Source organism: Papaver somniferum, unplaced genomic scaffold (assembly GCF_003573695.1).
Source record: "Papaver somniferum cultivar HN1 unplaced genomic scaffold, ASM357369v1 unplaced-scaffold_131, whole genome shotgun sequence".
Classification (NCBI taxonomy): Eukaryota; Viridiplantae; Streptophyta; class Magnoliopsida; order Ranunculales; family Papaveraceae; genus Papaver; species Papaver somniferum.
In genome coordinates, this window is record NW_020622270.1 from 57,945 (window position 1) to 80,047 (window position 22,103).

Here is a 22,103-nt window from a genome sequence, read left to right on the forward strand (position 1 = left end):
CATTAGTGCCATTTACATGACTGGGATCCTGTCCAGCACCAACGCACTAAACATGTGGAGATTGATATTCATTTTGTACGTGAGCGTGTACGTATCGGTGACATTCATGTCTTGCACATCCCTTCTGACAGTCAATATGCAGATATCTTCACCAAGGGTCTTCCTCGAGTATTGTTTATTCGTTTCCGTTCTAGTCTTAACGTGTGCTCCTCTCCCGTTACGACTAAGGGGGTGTAATAGACAATATATTATATTTAGAGATATTTAGTTACCATAATATTCTGGGAGAATACCAGATTTTCTGTAATACTCAAACTCTATTTATATGAGTTTATGGAATAATAATAATTAAGGATTGATTAACATCCGACAGTTTGGTACTTAGTTTTTTGATGGTTTCATTGTTTGTCAAAAATCGTGTAGTCATGAGTCAAGAGTCATGTTTCTCTTTGTATGGTGTTAACTGTCAAGTGCATCCGTTCAAAATAAAACAGACTAAACAGTATGTTTCTTTCTTATAAGCTAAGACCCCTATTGTCAGTAAACTAACTTCACCAGACTTCTTTTCTTTCATGAGAAGTGAAAGTTCCATTATTACTATATATGCTGTTAAAATTTTGAATCCGGTTCTTTCCCTTGCCGACGATGTTGATATAAATCTTGGGTTGATGTAGGACTAGAAGGGTGACTAGGCTGTGCACCTTTATGACCAACTTCGTTCCACATAACTCAAAATTTCTTCTTGTTCTTTTAACTGGTTTTCAATCTTCGTAATTCTTCACTAGCTATATGTAAGACTCACGATCAAATTTCTTCTTTCTTTCTCTCACTCTCGACTTTGTTTTCTTGGGTAAAAAAGTGTGTTATTAAAAGTGTGTTATAAAAAAGTATACCTTGGCTAAACCGGCTTTTACAGTTTCTAACTAGACAAGGAAAGGGGAATGATAAACCGGCTTAAGTAGCCTTGCATATATATGTCAATAATCAATCGGGACCTAAATAGGAATATATCAAAAACCCATGATAGAAGAGCTTACTGCTTGAGTTTGGTTTTCTTATTGCTCCTGATTTTTCAACGTGAAATAGAATCGGTGTTGTTTCATACTTCATTTTTCTTCCTTCTTTTTATAAGGTTTTGATGTTGTGAAAGAAGTGTATGCATGACTCATGAGTCATTCTCTGCTCATAGTGTCAACTGTCAAGTGCATCCGATAACAATAAAACATGAGTATACATGTTTCTATCTTGTAAACTAAGACTGGAGTCCGACTTTGTGCACCACCGTTAACCAAGGGTGCACATTCCTCCTTAGTTTATTGGTTGTATCTTTTAACTCTAGTTATCCTTTTTTTTTTTTCACTTTTACGGATTAAGAATAAATGCTCGCATTGGAAATCGTAAACACGGAAGAAACATAAAATAGTGCACAAAAACTCAAGTTTTTTATTTCCCTCCTGTCACTTTGGTCTATTAAAAACTCCATTAGAGGATAAAAGAGGTAAGATGATATACTAGATCTGGTTTGATCTTTTTATGCCACCAAGTAGAAATCTAATCACAACTATCACTATTCTTTTCGGTTTTTTGTTTTACTTAACATTCATCGATCTTCCTCTTGGTCGATCGATCCACCTTATTAGCGAAAAATGATTTCTTCAAAACCATACTGTCTTCTCTTATGTAGTTCATGTTGTTGTTTTCTGAGGTTATAGACTTGATAATTAGACGTGTTACTAATAAGCCATGACCTATCACTCAATCCTTTACAAAGGACCTTGTTCCTTCCATGTCTCTGTTTTCGTAGGTCAATAAATAAATCTGTAATGAATTCTCAAAGTGAAATCGTAACCGTAAATTTCTCTTGTTATAAAACCTTTTCCATCATCAATCTCTTTTCCACCTTCCCCTTCGATAGTGAGTCTGTTTTGATCGACAAAAACATTAACATCTTCTTTACCGCCAAGTCCATGCATGTCAGTTGTTAGATACATTTCTTAATGGACCCCTTCTGATCACTCTTATGGGATTTGTGATTGGAGAATCCATGATGCTATACATCATGTTGTAACAGTGGACGCAAGCTTCTGAAGATTATAGAGAGAGGAGAGAAGTAGGATTACATTTTCAATTTTAAATTAAAAAAAATCATACACAGGATAATAACTAGGGTTAACATTACAACCAATCTGGATGGGAGGAATGTGCACCCCTGGTTTAGTGGGGGTGCACAAAGTTGGACTCCTAACTGACGACACTTCTTCTTTTCAATGAAAAGTGAAAGTTTCATTAAATGCTTTTAACATGTTCTTAAGCAGCGTAAAATGATCATGATTTTGAATAACCAACAGTACTTTTTAAGATGAATCATACCATGACATATATCAAACTTCTGGTTAAGTCGGACACCGTTATGGCCCTATGGCGTTGTCGCAGGGACCAAGACATACTAGTCCGCAAACTGATTGCAAGAATTGCAAGATCAGCACAAGAGAAATTGTTGGTTATTTTAATGTAAGTACGGTGATGGTTCTGCTTTAACTGAAACAAGCTGTTAATTAGTAATCAGTGCCCGGGTACAAAACAAGAAAACAATAACACCAAACTACAGATCCATAGTTGAAGAGAAAACTAATCTTCTTGTTCACATTTTCTACCGTACCCGTGAACGGTCACGTCTTAAAAGTTTCGGTGCAAAAAATAAATAAATAAATAAATAAAAATGTACTATCTACTCCAAAAATAATAAAATTTGTAATAATTTTATTCTTAAAATTTTATTCTCAAGAAGAAGGTATTTTGATGTTCCACGTATTTTTGGAGTAGCACTGCGCGGTGGGGAAAACATATTATCTAGCATTCGTTCACTTCTTCTTCTTTTTTGCTTTCTCCCATGGCTAGACCTTGTCTTTTGCAAATAGGGCAAACGTTCTTCCGTACCAACCATTGGGTTATGCAGTCTTCGTGGTATTCATGTTTGCAATCAAGAGTGGCAATCTTACCCTTGTTCTCATATCCATCCAGACATATGGTGCAAATTTCAGTCTCCTCCTCCATCGAGTCTGTAGATGTTGTGTGAACTCTTGTTTTCAGATGACTCGAGATAGTTTCTTTTGATAACCCTCTTTGTACCATGCCAATCCTTTCTTCCACTGCCGCAGCTATTACCACGCCTCTACGCAACACAAGTATTATGGAAGCCCCTTGTTGATTTTGATGGTCTTCGATATTGGAATTCAGTCCTTCATCAGAAACTAAACTATCTTCTTCCACCGTCTCATCACCATCATTAACACTGTCGTGTAATGCCTCCTCCTCCAGCTGCCTATTAAAAAGGGCCGGGAGAAATAATTGCAGGAATGACCTCGCAAGATTCACATCATGTCGATTAGAACTGTTGTTGTCGTCGTCTGTTGCATATGTATCATCAATCCGACGACGTTGATTTGACTGGTTTGAACCCGGTTCTTGTTGATTTTGATCGTCTTGGATATTGGAATTCAATCCTTCGTCAGAAACTAAACTATGTTCTTCCACCGTCTCATCACCATCATTAACATTGTCGTGTAACGCATCCTCCTCCGGATCCGGATGCGTATTAAGAAGGGTCTGGAGAAGTAATGGCAGGATTCTCGCAAGATTCTCACCCTGTCTACTAGAACTTGACCTGGAACTGTTGTTGTTGTCGTCTGTTGCAGATGTATCATCTATCCGACGACGTTGATCTGACTGGTTTGAATCATGTTCTTCCCTTTGCCGACGAAGTTGTTGTGATGTAGGACTAGAAGGTTGCCTATTATTAAGTGCCTGGAAAATAAATTGCAGGATTGACCTCGGAAGATTCCCATGCTGTCGACTGGACCTAGAACTGTTGTTGTCGTCGTCTGTTGCAGATGTATCATCTATCCGACGACGTTGATTTGACTGGTTTGAATCCGGTTCTTCCCTTCGCCGACGGTTTTGTTGCGATGTAGGACTAGAAGGTTGATTAGGCTGTGCGCCTTCATGATCGTTCTCCATAGCTCACAGATATTAATCTTCTTCTCCACAATCAAATTTCTTCTTTCTTCTTCTACTCTGTTTTCTTGGGTAAAAAATTGTGATTTTAAAAACCCTAACGCTCCCTATATGTATATATACCTTGGCTAAACCGGCTTTGACAATGCGTAATTAGAGAAGGAAACGGAAAATAAGAAAACTTATTTTGATAAACCGACTTATTTAGGGCCTTCCCAAATAGGTAACTTGCCGTGGCAAACTCTATGTTGTGAGGCGAGTTAGGCGCCCAAGGCGCAAGGGAGTGCAGGAGGCGCCTAGCTAATAAAGCGCCCAAGGCACCAAAAACGTGGACAGTTACCTTTTTTATACTCCTATATTTTATTTCTGGTCAGCCTTAGGCGCGCCTAGGCACTAGGCTAGGAGAGGTGAAGGGTTTGGCGCCTCACGCAACATAGATGCAACTAGTGTCCCTCAGCATAGTGAGGGACATTATCAACTATTGACCCTTATATTGAATTTAATTCTGCGCCTCATACATTAAGAACTCTAGTGAAGCTAGACTGATATTGCGTAATGGTGCAGGTACTTGCGATGGAGTTAGATGCATTCCATCAAATGCAGTAGATCTAGAGAAAGCTGAGGCTGCTGCTCTGTTGAATGATATAAAATGGCCAAAGGAGAGGGTATAGGCATGATTTATTTGGAAGGGGATTGTCAGAAATAAATGGACACAAAGGAGCAGTTAAATGTTTCCATGATAGTTTCATTCAAGATAACTTAGAATTGCTTAAAACTTTTGTCTCTAATAGTGCTGCGCATTACAGCATGTTGTTAACTTGACTCGTTTGCAAGATTGGATTGACTCTTTGCCACAATGGTTTGGTGACTGTAATCCATCAAGACCTTGTGTCAGCTTAATTTCTTTAATGAGTTTATTTTCGTAATAACTCATGAGTGATGTTTCTCTTATATTCGACCTCCAGTTGCAGATTCCCTTCTTCAGTTGGTGATGCCATCTGATTGCAGATAGAGATCCCAGAGAGTAGAGTGTACTCTGCAATTGAAAGCCCTTAAATTGTCCCTGGGCATCGCCTTCTTCATCTGTTATAAACTTATAACGATTAGCATAGTTGCAATAATTAGATATGCTGGAAAGTTCTAACTTGGTGGTTGCTGGACTTGGGTTTGGATTACTGTTGGGAATGTGCTTGGTTGAGCTAGTATTGCAGGCTTTGATATGACTATGGATGAGACTAGCTGCAGGTGATGGTGTAATGTCTTGGAAACACTTTCAGCAGCGTGCTTCCCAAATGAACCAAGCTGTTAGTGCACAAAACTCCAATCTAAGTTTTCCAACGGGCTGTTATTTCTATTCTTCACCTACGACTCTATCCAGTGCTTCATGCTCTGATTGGTGTTGTCACGTACTCTGCAGTTTAATCCACACCTGACTGCCTTGCTAGAAGGGAAAAGGAGGAGACTATGCATGTAAGTCTCTACATTGCCATTGCACATGCAACAAATGGGAGATATTGCATGAAGCCAAGTGCTTAATTAGCTTACTGCTAACAGGAAGGATCCCATTGTAGCATTTCCATGCAAAAACTTGTACGCAGGGTAAAACCACCGTTAAAAATATTGAATGGAGTAATATAAGTATGATGATGGTTCTGCTAAACTAAACTGAAACAAGTTGTTAACTATCAGTGCTTGGATAACAGCATAAAGAATAAAGATTCAGAATTTAAGAGAAAAATTATTTTATTCTTATTAATTATTAATATAGTATCCCGAACCAGGGATCAGGCACGAACATATTGTTTTAACATTCGTTCACTTCTTCTCCCTTGCTTTCTTCCATCATCAGAGCTTGTCTTTTGCAGATAGGGCAAACGTTCTTCCGTACCAACCATTGTGTTATACAGTCTTCGTGGTATTCATGTTTGCAATCAAGAGTTGCAATCTTATCCTTGTTCTCATATCCATCCTGGCATACGGTGCAAATTTCAATCTTTTCTTTCGTAGAGTCTGCAGATGTTGTGTGAACTCTTGTTTTTAACTGCTTTGAGATAATTTCTTTTGATAATCTTTGTACCATGACAATGCTTTCGTCCAGTTCCCTTAGTTGTTCATAACTCAAGCCATCTATATCTGAAGTCCCAACGTTGTTGTTCAACGAGATAAGCATCCCAAAATCATATCGCTGACGTCGTCTAACTGATCCATCTTCGTTGGTAACTCGGAATTCTATGTCATGGACAACTTCTGCTGCCAATAATATGTCATGGTCTACTTCTGCTGCCAATGATCTGTAAGTCCATTCTTGATTTTGATCGTCTTGGTTATTTGAATTCCAGCCTTCATCAGAATCTAAACTCTCTTCTTCCACAGTCTCATCGTCGTCGTCGTCATCATCATTATCACTGTCATGTATCGCATCCTCCTCCATCTGCCTATCCCATTGGAGATAAAATTTCTCGCGTAAACTCTCAAGATTCTCCTGACTGATGCTTAAGCTAGAACTATTTCTGTTGTCTTCTGATGCAGATGTATCATCCACCCGACGACGTTGATTCGACTGGTTTGAATCCTGTTCTTCCCTTTGTCGACGATGTTGATTTAAATCTTGTGCCGATGTAGGACAAGAAGGTTGATTAGGCTGTGTGCCTTCATGACCAACTTTGTTCGACATAACTCGCAATTTCTTAAATTTCTCCTTTCTCGTCTTCTTGAACTCTCAACTTTGTTTTCTTGGGTAAAAAAAATTGTGTTAAAGAATGACAACCTATGCTGATCCTTTTATACCTTGGCGAAACCGGATTTAGCAATATGTAATCTGATAAGGAAAAGGAAAAACTTATTCTGATAAACCCGACTTAATTAATTAGGGCCTTCCTAAATAAGAAACTTAATTAATTAGGGCCTTCCTATGTTAGGGAACTGGAGGTGTAGTTTACTAGTTTACTTGGTATTCAGGTTCGTGAACTTTCATTCTTTCCTCACTACCATATACAAGTAGCGCAACGCAACACTGCCTGTACTAAACCTAAATTTTATTTTCCACCTCCACTGTTGCATAAAAATAGTGTTTTCTCATCCTTTGTTCTGTACTCACCATTAATGAAACAATGAACAAAATCATAAAAGAAAAAGATAGATTAAGTAGCATGATTCAGTCATTGGGTGTTATGAGAAATATCTAATAATCTGTCTTGTTATTTGGCAGCCAGTGTCGAGTGATGGATGCTGGTTCACGCCACTCATCTGCCTATGAAACATGGAAGACAGCATATTGTTCTATTTTTTTCAAAAAAAAAGTACTTAATATATTTGAGAAATTATGTACACAGTTACAAAAGAATGGTAGATGAAGAAGAACAGTCACACTTTAAACAGTAGCTAGGCTCCAACGGTCGAGCTAAATCAGCAATCATTTTTGCTTCAGTCAGCTATACCATGGCTTCAGTGAGGAGTTATTTTTGTCTTCCATTTAAACATTGAGCCAATACAGTTGACTGAAGTGCAGAGATCACTCACCTCATCATCGCGAAGAGTCCTTGTGAATTGAAAATCCACACTTTTATGAAATATCAGTCATATGTGAGGAAAGAGATTCAAATATATCATCCGCAGCTTGTATAATGAGAGATTCGAATTTTTCATCTGCAGCTTGTACAATCCAAGAAAGTTCTTGCCAAAGGGTAATTAGTAGTCCTCTGGTTATGCCAAAACGAAATGTTAACTCCATGTCCAGTTATCAACCCAGCATTCCCATGAAGACACATCTAGTTATCAGTACTCAATAGCTTGATCCTGTAATGTACCGAGCGAATAGTGTTGAATGATTTAGACCGTATTTAGAACAAATTACTTCAACCCATAAGGCTTATTTTCAGTATAAAGTCTCTGCACCTACTTGCATAGGTAAAGCCTCTTATTCGCATATAAGTATTTCAATATCCACATATATGTATTTGAAAATTAAGTGTACAATTCTAGCTATAGACTACTAATGAAAGTACTTACACCAATGGTGGAATTGGCATTTCATGTATTTTTTTTAAAGTATCAAGTTAATCCTGGTGTTCATGTGTCTGTAGAAAAACAGGCCTCATATGTACAAATAAGTATGTAAATCTTGCAAGTTTTGAATTAGAATTAGTAACCACCGTTACCTGGTGTGTTCATGACACTCCAATTAGGCATCAAGACATTCCAATTAGGAAGATCTTTATTGTTGGGGACATTACATTAAAGATTTGTTGTGTGGCGGCGAGCAAGAGATTGAGCTGGGTTTTCTTACTGCACATGATTTTCCAGCATGATGGATTGGCTATATTCATTCCTGACTTTTATTCTAGTTGTCCTTTTTGTGATAGAGGAGTGGATATTATGCAACATATATATTTTTGAATGTCATCTTGTTAGGCGTATTTGGTCTGCTGTATGTAGTATCTTGAAAATATTGAAAATACCGCGTTTGTCAATATCCTTTGGCATAGATGCTCTAAATTATTCGATAATGTACAGGCGACTGTGATGCATCTAGTGTCAGTCAGCTTAGGCAGGGACTTTATTATATAATACGACTATTGACCCTTATTTTAAACTCAATTTGATGATGTGTACCTTAAGAACTCTTGAAAAGCTGGACTCAGCCTGATATTGCGTAATGGTGCGTATGCAGTAGATCCAGAGCAACCTGAGGCTGCCGCTGTAATGGAGGTTATAAGCGTGATTTATTTAAAAGGGGATTGTCAGAATGTAGTGTCAGCGATAAATGGACGGCACGCAGAGGAGCAGTTAAATACAAGATAGCTTAAAACTTTGCGCACAATATAGCAAAGCATGCTGTTAATTTGACTCGTTTGCGAGATCGAATTGTGTCGTTAATGAATTTAGTTTCGCAAAAACAACAAAAACTCATGAGTCATGCTTCTCTTTCAAACTGATTGCAAGTAAAAGAACAACAATAACACCAAAAACACAGATCCACGAAAAATAATCTTTAAATTATCACTTTGTACTGGACCCACGAACATACCCAAAACAAGAAATCTAGCACGATGTAGTACAGTAAGGGAATAAAATAAATCAAGCCTTCAGAGCTTGTCTATTGCAGATAGGGCAAACGTTCTTCCGTACCAACCATTTTGTTATGCAGTCATCATGGTATTCATGTTTGCAATCAAGAGTTGCAATCTTATCCTTGTTCCCATACCCATCCAGACATATGGTGCAAATTTCATTCTTTTCTCCCGCAGAGTCTGCAGATGTTGTGTGAACTCTTGTTCTAACATTCGTTCATTTCTTCTCCCTTGCTTTCTTCCATCAGAGCTTGTCTATTGCAGATAGGGCAAACGTTCTTCCGTACCAACCATTTTGTTATGCAGTCTTGGTGGTATTCATGTTTGCAATCCAGAGTTGCAATCTTATCCTGGTTCTCATATTTATCCTGACATACGATGCAAATTTCAGTCTCATCCTCTGTCGAGTCTGCAGATGTGGTGTGAACTCTTGATTTCAGCTGCTTTAAGATAATTTCTTCTGATATTCCTCTTTTTGCCATGCCAATCCTTTCTTCCAATTCCGTCAATTCTTCATAACTCATGCCATCTATATCTAGAAACCCAACGTTGCTGTTCAACAACGCAAGTGTCACAACATATGGAGTAGTTCTAACTGATCCATCTTCATTATCGATTCGGAATTCACCTACTACAAATATCTGAACCCTCCCTTGTTGATTTTGCATCGCATCCTCTGCCCGCCTAACATTCTGGAAAGCTCGCTCGACGAGCCTCTCAAATTCCTCCTGACTGAAACTTCTCAAGCTGGAACTATTGCTGTTGTTGTTGTTGTTGTTGTTGTTGCCGTCTTCTGTCGCTGATGTCTCATCTACCCGACGACGTTGATTTGACTGGTTTAAATTCCAGCCTTCATTAGAAACTGAACTCTCTTCTTCGTCCATCTGATTTTGCATCACATCCATCTGCCCAGCTATCTGGAGAGCTTCCTCGACATAACTCTCAGTTTCCTCAAGACTGAAACTTGTGCTGGAACTGTTGTTGCCGTTAGAAACTGAACTCTCTTCTTCCTCGGACTCATCATCATCATCATCATCATCGTTATCACTTTTATGTATCGCATCCTCCCCCATCTGCCTAGCCCACCGGAGAAAAGCTTGCGCGATTATCTCACGATTCTCCTGACCGATACCTGAGCTGGAACCGTTGTCTTCTGTTGTTGATGTCTCATCTACCGGACGACGTTGATTTGACTGGATTGAACCCTCTTCTTCCCTTCGCCGACGTCCTGATGTCGGACTAGATGGTTGATTAGCCTGTGCACCTTCATGACCATCTTGGTTCTCCATGACTCTGAATCTCTTCTTGTTCTTCACCTAGTTTTCAATCTGCTCTCTATATATATACCTTGGCTAAACCGGCTTTAGCTTTCTCTAATTAGAGAAGGAAACGGAAAATTATTTATGAACTTGTGCAATAATCATAACTAATTGAGGATACAATCCTCACCCAGATGGGAAAGCTGTTATTTTAGGGAATATCCCTATATGTTACAGGTAATTGAAGGGTGTAGTCACTGAGGCAACCGAGTGAGTGGCAGGAATAACCTTGTGCCATTAGTGTTTGATCTTTGGTCCGAAAAACAAAACAAATTTTGCAACTAAAAAGAAAACATTTGATTTTTACATAGCTGAATGAGTAATTTTAAAATTCTCAAGGAATTTTAAAACTCCATAATAATGGCTTTCTCTTTTGTCATCCATAACTAGTATTAGAGTTCCCCTGTTTACAACATATGGAGCCTCTGTTCAAAATGTAGGGTTAGATTAGTTACTAATACCAATCCATTCCCTTTGTGACTGTAAATTTGAGGTTTTCAGAGTTACCATTGCTTTTTTCCCTTCCTCTTCTTCTTGTTATTGCCGCTACTACTGCTACCACCTGCGCCACTTCCTGGAGTTTTGTTGAAGTTTTTTGCACCAGAGAAGGGGCTATCTGGCTGAGGTGGATTACCAGCAGCAGCTTCAAACATGCCAGACTGCATTGCGTTTTGCAACCACTCCACAAATTCATCCTCTGTCATGTTCTCGTCCATGTTAGGTGGAATGCCACCAGCCCACTTTTGTCCTGAACCACCATTTCCCTTTGTCGGTCCATGCTTAGACGATGTCACACTAGTGTTCACGTGGAAGCTTGGTTTGTGAGTGTTGGCTGGACATCTCATCCCCTGTATAATAAAAATAAGATTTGGTATATGAATACATGAATGAGATATAAATTAAGTTTGAATGCGACCATTAGGCTTTTCAAGACAGTTTGGCCTACAGCTATAACATGCTTGTATTTCCACGAAGAATATCATGCTGAATACAATCTGCAGAATTATGTAACGAGATCGAATTTCATTACCTGACAACTAAACCATGCTGTTGCATTATAAATCCTGCTTTCAGCGCAAACATATGCCAAGGGTGCATCCACCTGTTTAAAAGATGTTGTCAAATTCGGGAATCGGTATATTAGAAGATGCAGGTCTGACAAATGGAATCAGAAAGTAGATACTGTGTAGCATTGCTAGCTTTTCCATTCTTTTCTCTTTTGGTCCTCTTCCATAAAAGGGACTGTTTCTTGTGAAATTACAAACACGATTCTATGAAAATGAATTGCTGTAATAGCCATATTATACTATGTACTGATCAATACCTTCTGCAGCATTCCGAAGAAAAAGGGTTTAGAGGACTGTTCAACCCATCCATCTCCATCTTTAGCTGGATGACAATCATTACATTCCTTTGAAAGAAAAAGTAGAAGTTCAGGATCTATATCGCATTATTCAATGCAAAGAAATCTACTCATTCTTCAAATATATATATATAAGCCAACGACAGAACATACCTGGCACCATCTTGCTTGAGATTTTGGTCTATTGACAAGAACCCATACGTGAAACTGACGGCACTTTCTGCAGGCTATTCGTCTGAAATCTCCAAGGGGCTCGCCATCATCACCCTCAAATTGTGTGAATCCAGAAGCAAAGTGATCATGTCTCCCACTCTGGAAGTTCATGAAATTCAAAGTTCAAGCAAGTAGTGAGTGAACAGCATGCAGTTGAGAACAACATCTTGACAGACATGCAAGCATTACAAATAAACGACGGACATAACGAAAGTCATCAGACTGCAACAAGCTAACACATGAATAGGAGAGTGAAGCTTGTCTCTGACCATCTATCTTGGTCAATAAAAGGCTGGGTGGCTTTTGTATCCATAACCAGAAGACAACAATTACATTCTTAACATACAAGAAAACCCCATATATGTGTCTTCTCAGAATAGCGGCTCTATCATGTGACAAAACCAGACACAAACTTTAAATTAGAATAACCAATAATCCTATGGTTCTACCAATGGTCCAATTTCAAGCTCAGGCCTAAGTGGAGCCGAATTCATGCATTTTTGGTCCAGTTTCATACTCTTTCTAATCAAACAAGAACACTGCATTTAAAGTTCTCCCGATATTACATAAGACTAGCACTACAAAACTGCAAAGCGGGCTAACTCAAAGAATTTTACTGGTCAGTTAAATCTTTACGAGTTATTACACTGAAGAATTCCGCTGAACTAAGTTACTACACTGAAGAATTTTACTGGTCAGTTAACTCAAAGAATTCCGCTGAACTAAGTTACTACACTGAAGTTTATTCTTAGATCTACATATATAAACAATACGGGAAAAATCCAACTTCTTATACATTGAATTCAAAAAAGCTGAGAATTATGAGAGAAAACATACCATCTGAGATGAACTTTGGGATCTCCGGAACCAGTTTAGTAGCTCCTCTTTCCTCAATTCATCATTATATGCTTCACGCTTCAAAGAGTCGAGTAAAACCTGGAGACAGCCAGTTATAAACTTAACTACGCGAGGATGGTTAGATTCTTACTATAATACTAACTGAAGACCAAATGTACCTCATATGCATTCTGAAGTTTCTTGAAGGCTTCTACAGCCTTTTCATCCCCCATATTTTTATCAGGGTGGACAAGCATTGCCTGGATACAAAGCAGACAGTTACTTTTTGCGTTTTCAATAAATATACTTATTCACTGACCTTTACATGAACCAAATAACCCAAAGTTCCTTCTTTTGAAGGCTCGGTCCATAGTAGCTTAGAAAACTTTTGGTACCAATTTGACAAAAATCATCTTAGGCACATGCCCCATGAGTTTCAAATCGCATACAGTAAATTGTTTGACAAATAGATAACGTCATGGTGATTACCTTTTTTCTGTATTCACGTTTAAGTAACGTCATATCCATGTTCTCATAACGAGCCAATCCCAGAGCTGAATAGTGATCGGGTGAATTTAACAACCGGATAACTTCTTCCTCAGATGTCAGCTCAGCCTCAGACCCACTAGTTGAAGGTTCTCCTGCATTTCTATCTGCTGGTTTCCCGAAACCAGCTTCAAAAGGAGAAGAATTCATGGGCGCCGCAGAGAAGGAACCAGGTGGGCCTTGCATATTGGGATTTCGTTCGTAGGACCTTCCATGCTCGCTTACGTTGTTTTTGAGAAAGTGTATCAGAACATCACTCGAGATAAAAGATACATTCAAGGCAGCAAACAAACCAAACCAACCCACGTATATCCAGGCACAATACACAGAATATGTAGTTGTTATTAAGAGAGCAAAGCGTTCACTTTTTAATAAAAATCCGCCTCCTGCATTTAAAACATCCCAGGTTTTAGCAAGTTACAAGCTTAAGAAAAATTAACCAAATAATATCAGCAAAAGAGAATTCAGATAGACCAACCTCCAACAACAATGACAAGACCTGTTGTCCAAAAGCTCCCACATATCCATAGAGAAACAGCTGCAGAAATGGCAAGTACCAAAATTCCAGGTATGAAGCCAACAAAAAGTGCTAAGGCAATAGCAACTCCCTGTGCATCATGAATTTGCATAGAAACAACAGTTTCCTTAGAGTAGACCCACCATAATTATAGATAATGACCAAGGGGAAGGAAGCTTACATAAGAGATAACCAATGAAAGGATACATTGTTCTAAAATCAAGATTCATTCATTTGTTTTACAGGTTTCAATTAAAACCAACAAACGGACAAGAAAGACTCTGTCACATGGCCCAAGGAGCATAGCTTACCATGATCATAAGAAACTTCCATAACCCAATCATTGCAAATACCGAGAAAATGCCACACCAAATGACGGCAAAAAAGGATGTTGTACCCAAACGCAAAAACGAACCAAGGCCCCGAAGACTACAATCCAGCCATACCAGAGATACAAGCATAACTAGATTACCCAAATGCATGAGCCACCTGCAAACAATAGGGTATGCTTGCAAAATCTTGAGACGAACATAATCGCGGGTATCCATCAAGATGGTTGTTATGCTAGTAAGCAATGGCTTCTTCCTTTCAAGCCATCCATTGACTACCTTCAAAAGGGATACAACTAACTCTCCCAAATTTCTACCAAGTATGGTATCTGAAGACCCTGGACTTTCCCTCATATTTGCTGAGTGAAATCCATGCCTTATGCTGTCCACTGGAGTTCTCAATCTCTGGTCACCAATAACTGATGGTCCATTCTCTCCAGAAAAATCAGAAGCGTCAGACCTGTCCACATGTCCATCAACTTCTCTTGGTCCACTAGAGATAGATGCCGATTGCAGAATATCCACCTTTGTATCAACCCTCTGCTTATCTTCCACGAATGTTTCTTTGGGTCTCTGTTTGTTATCTTTTCCTTCTCCCACACTTCTTTTCTTATTCCGTCTCTTAGCATTTGAACCACCATTTGGAAGTTGCTCACTACCAACTGCTTTGCCATCACTTAGTTCCACTGTTTCCTTTTTATCCACTTTTACAGAATCCGCATATGTCTCTGGATCCCTACTTTTCTGATTTGATGTATTCCTATCCAACCCATTCTTGTGTTGATTTCCCTTACGTGCCATGATGTTATAAATTCCTGACGGGAGTTTTCCGTTAAGACCTAGTTATTCTATCGAAGATGCCATTCACTAAGATAAAATCTTATAGATCAACTGAATACCTGTTGTGCAAAGTTGGAGTCAGTTTAGAACTCAGACCATGATATACTAATCAGAAGAATTTTAACAATAATTTCCCAATTGTACCATACATAAATTTAAATTGTCCACATCATGGGTATTGTTCAACAAATTCTATTCGTTCTCAATGTCTACTTAAAGAAAGAATATGAAGAAACAAAAGTACAACCTAGAAATAAACAATCAATTGTGATGATAAATTTCAAAGAAAATCAAAAACAGACTACTCAACTGGGGAAAAACAAAGACCCTCATGTAAAACAAATTAACCAGATAACTATGACATATTTTAAAGCATCCGTGTTCATGTCGGAAGCTTGCCATCCTCTAACTAAGAGTTTAAGGGAAAATAGGTGACAATGTAGGAGTGTGTGTATTTTGTCTAGACAGTGATGAGACTATTCTTCCTGTGTTTTTACATTGTAAAACGTCAACAAGACTTGAAATGCAGGGGCGCAGAAATGTAACAAGAGACATTGCAGAGTTTGAGAGCACCTTCCTTGGGCAATTTGCTGGACTTTATGGCTCGGGAAGTGAATTAACAGTGTTCTTAACACGACAATCTACTTATCAATTGCTCATGGCAGTTTTACCACAAATTTTAAAGTTTCAATTGAGTGTTTGGCTTATCATTCTCATGTAATAAAAATTTCATTACTCCATTAAACAAAACTTACGAAATTAAATCAATAAAACTCGCAAATTACTGTAAAACCCCATATCAAATACAAAATGATAACAAATGAACCCTATCAAGAAAGTTTTGTAATTGCTTTTATTAGTGTTTTCTAGGGTTCATTTGTTATCATTTTGTATTTGATATGTGGTTTTACAGTAATTTACGAGTTTTATTGATTTAATTTCGTAAGTTTTGTTTAATGGAGAATGAAATTTTTATTACATGAGAATGATAAGCCAAACCCCATTTCAAGAAAGTTTGTAAGTAGACATTATTATTAGAGAATTGCTAACAGTGAGGGGAAAACACAAACAAAAACCCCCAAATTCGTATACTCAGTCAAAATAGAGATACGAAATTAGGGCACAAGATTGATAAACGTATAGAGAAATTCGTACCTTTTGGAATTAGGGATTTTTGGATAAGCAGCCACAGAGAGAGATAGAGAGACTGATTGATTGATTCGATTCGATTCGATTTTTGTCTGAGATTTTTGAAAAAGAAGAAGTTGTATGCTGTGGAGAGTGATGGTGGTGGAGGAGGAATACAGATATGTCCGTCCAAGAAGAAGATTTGGGCCCAAAAACAATCAATCCACACCACACCATCGGATTCTTTTATTTTTCTCAACGAGGAGTCAACGGCATTAAATGTGAGTGAGTTTCGGTTAGCCTAACTGCGGCGAATTCGTTTAACTTCGATAGTCGGAGGAAAAACTCTATTACTACTATTTTTTTTTGACAAGGAAGATCCCCTCACACTTTTATTATCACCGTATCTCACACACTTTTATTATCACAGTATCTCACACGTTAGACGATATTTTTGTGAATAAAAGTCAAATTGTAACGGAACGGACTTGAAGCTAATATTTGGAGAATATGTTCCTTTTACCAAGTTTTACATTCCTACCAAAAATGAGCACATTCCGAAATATAAAACCTCCCAATCTACCGGTCTTAATTTCGACGGCTAGAAATCCGTTGATTCGCTCGTTTTCAAAGTAGTAGATGGTGGTGTTATACGTCTTAGAATATGCTCATTTTCGGTAAGAACGTAGAGCTTTGTAATAGTAACATATCCCCAAAATATTAGCTTAAAATCCATTACGGTTTGATTTTTATTCGCAAAAATGGCGTCCAACGTGTGAGATAGTGTGATAATAAAGGTGTGAGGGGATCCCTCCTCTTTTTTGATATCACTATTTTAGCTAAGCGATACCTCACGCAAATCCAAAACACTATTGACAAAAATGAGTATCTGTTTTGTCACACTCTTCTCACACCTGATGGTAACCGTCCATAATACTAGACGATTTTATTTTCTCCAACGTGGATCCCAACGGATGCATTTCCAAAATTTTGGCAAAAATGCGTATAGATAGGAAACTATTTTCCTAAAACTTGATTTTTCCACTCAAATCTCTTCAATTATCTTCTTCTTAACTTAAAAATTTCTTCACTGTTTTCTTCTTGTCCATCTCTTTTGTTTGTAGGAAACAATGTCTTAACCTTAAACGTCGCAACCTAAATCGTAAAAGAGATGCAATATTTTAGAAGACAAGCATTTTGTTAATACGTATTATGCTATAGTGAATGAAGGAAGTTGTGTGAATGGGAGTATGCTTTATGAAAAACTTTTTGAAAGATTTGAGCAAGCTTTTGATGAAAATCCATATAATCGTACTATCACTAGAATTCGAAGTAGAATTAGTATTAACAAAAGGGGGTGAAATTTCTAAATGTCTTGACGCAATTAAGCCGGACTTGGATTATAATAGCCAGGTATGTTATCTGAACATGTTGACATCATTTGTTAAACTTAATCCCTGTCTATATTTTAATTTTTATGTATCTTATGCATCGTTTACATTAATTTAATATAGGTTATAAAGGAGAGAACAAGATATTTCAAGGCATACTCGAAATATTCGATGGCGGACAAGATTTGAGATGCTTAAAGACATTCGAAATGTATTAGAGGATGAAGATATGTGTCCTTTGTCAAGTCAATACCCTAGTAATATCAATCCATCTTCAAGCCAATTCCCCAAACCTCATTTGCAAATCAATTTCTAAACATGTTTAGGTATCCCTGTGGCATCCCTTTTCAATAAGGATATCCAACCATTATTTACTAATATACAACGCCTGGATCGTCGTTTGATGGAGTAAGCAATACCAATAATATATCTGATAAACGCAAGTCAAGAGTTGCGCTTAGGAAGACCATAGTCAATAAAAGGGTCTGTCAAACAAGCACACCCACTACACCCTCATTGCAAGAATCCCAAATAAGAGATACGGGCACTAAAGTTGTTGAATTTCTTAAAGAATCCTGAAAGGAAATTGGACCTCTTCGACAATAACAAAACAAAATTATGAAAAATTTGCTACAAACAACATCACAACAATTTGTTGTCAATTTAGAGAGGGATGAAAGGCTTATAATGGAAAATGATCTTAATATGTTGGCTCCAAATGAATGAATATGCTTTGAATTAAAACAAAAAGGCATTTCGAATAAGCTAGGTTTTAGCTGACTAAACCTTATTAGTATACCAAGTAATCCTGTGCATTACGACCTAAAATGAATCTCCCCCATCATCAGCACAATATCACCATACAAGTTATAACTATAAGTTGTTAGTTTTAAGTTATTGAGGTTAGGTTTGAATTATTAGATGATGTTTGAGAGTGTACCAAAGACAGTATCAGATGTTGGGAAAAGTTTGCACTTTAAAGCAGTATTTTCTTTTCTCAAGGATCTAAATTGCTTCTGAACTATGAAGAGATCATACTCGGCCTTTTTTTTAGCAAGCGAAGGTCCTCCATCTCAGAGGAATGAATCTTAACTATATGTTTTTCTCGTGAAGTGATATTTCCAACTATATCCTCAAGAATATCGACATTTTCTCTTCTTAGGTTTAGTTCTTGAACAAGTTTATTGATGTTGTCAGAAAAGGATTCAACAGCTTCACAAAGATCACGTTCCATGTTAAGATATTGGTTGAATTCGCCAGCATACCGAGCGTACTTCTCCTGAAGGGTTTTTTTCGCGGAGGCTTGATGTTCAATGATCTTAGATGAGTCATTGCAACTCCTAGGAAGATATTCTTCAGATTCATATTTTGAATATTTACGAGGCTTGGTGAACATATCTTCAGGTACTAAGAACATAACAAATTATTTACCTCTATATTCGGAAGAATCAACTAAATATGTATCTTTTATGGTAATTCCCAGGCACTTGGTATAATAAAAACCATTAGTAGCCGTTAAAGCATGTAGGCACGGTTTTAGAATGTAATACAAACACGGACTAGTTAGGTTAATGGTGTTTTCCTGCTCCGATACCAATTGAAAAGGAAATGATACCAAGTAAATCACCAATTTTTTCTTTCGACAACTTGTATGGACAAAACTAAATATAATTGATACTAGACCTATTTAATGATCCTTGAAAAATATGTATATAGAGTTTATATCTCTATCTCTTCACAATTGGAAAGCCAAGAAAACTAAGTCTATGAACCTGATTGTTTTATAAGAGTGTACTTGTAGTATCTCAAAAATCAATATCCAAGATCAATCTAGTCCTATTCAAATAACCGAATAGGAATTCCTCCAAGTATGAAACTTGTTATATATCTTTAAAGATGAGAAATCTACAAGAACGAGTCTCATAATCAATCACAATTAATAAGGATTTATCAACTAGAATCGATTACGTACTACTTATATTATTCCTATCATAAAGATAAAACAATATAATGCAGAATAGGAAAACACACAAGACACTAGAAGTTTTGTTAACTAGGAAAACTGCACCTGCGGAAAAACTACGATACCTAGTCCTGAAAAAACGGGGGTCTAACAACCACACCCAATATTTCGTTTAGGAAATTTGGATGGACTAACTACAATATATTTCCAAGAGAATCAACTAGACAGTCTGACTCAATCATGGATAATATATCCAAGAGTTATATATCAATTTCTCAAATCAGTCTGCAATCGAACAGATAAAAATCTGTGAGACGGATTAATATAAGAAATAACTTGGATGGTACCAAACACCAATATCCAAGCATCAATCAATTCCAATCAACTACCAAAGGTTAGATTCACCAATTGATTGAACTACGCACAGCCTGTGATGTTTCAATTATATAAAAATATAATGCGGAAAAGAAATAACACAAACACCAGAAATTTTGTTAACGAGGAAACTGCAAATGCAGAAAAACCCCGGGACCTAATCCGGATTTGAACACCACATTGTATTAAGCCGCTACAAAATCTAGCCTACTACAACTTAACTTCGGACTGGAATGTAGTTGATCCCTAACCAATCTCACATTGATTAAGGTACAGTCGCATTCCTTACGCCTCTCCACGCCAGATTCTGCGCACTTGACTCCCTTAGCTGATCTCACCCACAACTAAGAGTTGCTACGACCCAAAGTCGAAGACTTGATAAACAAATATGTCTCACACAGAAAAGTCTATTGAACAGATGAACCTGTCTCCCACAGAAATACCTAAGAGTTTTTGTTCCGTCTTTTGATAAATCAAGGTGAACATGAACCAATTGATACACCGGTCTTATATTCCCGAAGAACATCCTAGTAATATCAATCACCTCACAATAATCTTAATCGTATGGAAGTGAAACAAGATATTGTGGAATCGCAAACGATGAGACGAAGATGTTTGTGACTACTTTTTATCTTACCTATCGGAGATTAAATCTCGATTAAATCTTAGAGAAGATAGTACTCAACACGATAGAACAAAGTAAAATCAGAACGCGCGACTACAGAGAAAATAGTTAGGTATGGCTTCAGAATCCCAATGAAGTATTTAAGTCGTTAACCTATAATGGTTTTAGGAAAAACCTAGGTTAAACGAGAATTGACTCTAGTCGCAACTAGTATCACACAAGAGGTGTGGGGATTAGGTTTCCCAGTTGCTAGAGTTCTCCCTTATATAGTCTTCAAATCAGGGTTTGCAATCAATGCTACCTTGGTAACAAAGCATTCAATATTCATCGTTAGATGGAAACGTTATTAGAGTCAAGCTAATATCATTCAACCGTAAGATCAAACTTAGATTGTTATACACAAATGAAATGTGACTTCATTTAGGTATGAGTAACCGTACCCAAACGTGTGCACATGGTTGGCTCAACAATAGTTAACCGAAGTTAGCCATATGAACACTTTCATATCAACCTTGTTCATCTTAATCACAACTAGTTCAAATGACTCAAATGAAACTAGTTATGGAGTTGTTCAATTTTTTATATTCTCATAGAAGTATATAAGACGCAATTGAAGCAAAATCGATTTTAATTCGCTTGAATCAATTCATGAACATTATAGCCATGGTTTGCAAAAGATTGCATTCCTTAATATATAAATGTATTTGTTCATGAAAAAACCGATTTTAGAACTTAACCAACTCAAGTATGCAAACAGGTACGCATACTTAGAGTTCCGGACTCGGTATGGGTTCGCCAGTATGCGAACGGGTACGGATACTGTCGTACGTGACCAAACTCGTTGAATTCCGTCATGACTTGAACTGTTAATCCGGTACGCATACGGGTATGTATACTAAATTCTCGAACTTCAACTATCAAGCAAGTATGCATACGGGTATTCGTACTATGGTTCTCGGACTTTGATTAACTTGCAACAGTTAGCATACAAGTACGCATACTGTGCTAATCACTAGTTAATTGTTCTAAACTCCACATTAATCATTGAAACATTCTTGTAAGACGGGAAATACTGTCTCACACAAACTATTAGCTTCAAAGAAATTTTCAAGTGATCAATAGATCAAAACGAAATATTCCGAGTCTACATCAAATGACTGTCTCACACAAATCATGTAAGATGTTACCAGGCGATTTTCACATGATCATCTTTTGACTTTCGTCAAGAATAAATATGAAATTGCTTAAAGCGAAAGCTTACTAACACATATTTCGAGAAATATGTAAGAGAGTTAAGTCATCTCGAAATATCAAATGTGTATAATATAAAGTCTATATAGTTATACAACTTTTGACTCAATATGAGATAGAATAGAAATAGACTTCTGAGTGATAGATGAGTTCAAGTATCCACATACCTTTTGTTGATGAAGTTCCACAAGATCCCTTTAGTAGTTCTTTGTCTTCAATCGATGAAACACTGTGAAGTCTAAATCTCAACTACACATTCTATCCTAATCCGAGACATACCTATAAGTAGACTAGAAGTCAAGACTTATAGTTTTGGAAACTAA

The 22,103-nt window shown here is 37.4% G+C and overlaps 4 protein-coding genes across 5 annotated transcripts; all 4 read right to left on the reverse strand.

Moving 5' to 3' along the window:
• Positions 1–2,850: 2,850 nt before the first annotated feature.
• Positions 2,851–4,017, reverse strand: LOC113332300 (E3 ubiquitin-protein ligase RNF6-like). Its single transcript, XM_026578860.1, has one exon. It carries the CDS (start codon positions 4,015–4,017, stop codon positions 2,851–2,853), a length of 1,167 nt encoding a protein of 388 aa, XP_026434645.1.
• Positions 4,018–5,818: 1,801 nt separating this feature from the next.
• LOC113332301 (E3 ubiquitin ligase BIG BROTHER-related-like) lies at positions 5,819–6,688 on the reverse strand. The gene has a single exon (XM_026578861.1). It carries the CDS (start codon positions 6,686–6,688, stop codon positions 5,819–5,821), a length of 870 nt encoding a protein of 289 aa, XP_026434646.1.
• Positions 6,689–9,002: 2,314 nt separating this feature from the next.
• Positions 9,003–10,407, reverse strand: LOC113332401 (E3 ubiquitin-protein ligase CIP8-like). The gene has a single exon (XM_026578949.1). It carries the CDS (start codon positions 10,370–10,372, stop codon positions 9,290–9,292), a length of 1,083 nt encoding a protein of 360 aa, XP_026434734.1. The 5' UTR covers positions 10,373–10,407; the 3' UTR covers positions 9,003–9,289.
• Positions 10,408–10,617: 210 nt separating this feature from the next.
• Positions 10,618–16,475, reverse strand: LOC113332399. Of its 2 annotated transcripts, none has more exons than XM_026578948.1 (10): positions 16,203–16,475; positions 14,190–15,106; positions 13,840–13,969; positions 13,305–13,747; positions 12,995–13,075; positions 12,819–12,914; positions 11,919–12,077; positions 11,727–11,813; positions 11,433–11,504; positions 10,618–11,250 (listed from the first exon to the last, which is right to left on the reverse strand). In XM_026578948.1, exons 2-10 carry the CDS (start codon positions 15,006–15,008, stop codon positions 10,906–10,908), a joined length of 2,232 nt encoding a protein of 743 aa, XP_026434733.1. In that variant the 5' UTR covers positions 15,009–15,106; positions 16,203–16,475; the 3' UTR covers positions 10,618–10,905. The 2 variants fall into 2 exon arrangements, with proteins under 2 accessions (XP_026434733.1, XP_026434732.1); XM_026578947.1 differs by having other exon boundaries at positions 12,816–12,914.
• Between the last annotated feature and the right edge of the window lie 5,628 nt (positions 16,476–22,103).

Excerpts from the sequence above, each read along its gene's own strand:
- LOC113332399 (XM_026578947.1), bottom strand. The coding sequence starts at position 15,008 with ATGGCACGTAAGGGAAATCAACACAAGAATGGGTTGGATAGGAATACA. Across the intron at positions 12,078-12,815 it reads CCCAAAGTTCATCTCAGATG|AGTGGGAGACATGATCACTT; the intron begins GTATGTTTTCTC and ends ATGAACTTCCAG. Across the intron at positions 11,251-11,432 it reads CAGCATGGTTTAGTTGTCAG|GGGATGAGATGTCCAGCCAA; the intron begins GTAATGAAATTC and ends TTTATTATACAG.
- LOC113332401 (XM_026578949.1), bottom strand. The coding sequence starts at position 10,372 with ATGGAGAACCAAGATGGTCATGAAGGTGCACAGGCTAATCAACCATCT.
- LOC113332300 (XM_026578860.1), bottom strand. The coding sequence starts at position 4,017 with ATGGAGAACGATCATGAAGGCGCACAGCCTAATCAACCTTCTAGTCCT.
- LOC113332301 (XM_026578861.1), bottom strand. The coding sequence starts at position 6,688 with ATGTCGAACAAAGTTGGTCATGAAGGCACACAGCCTAATCAACCTTCT.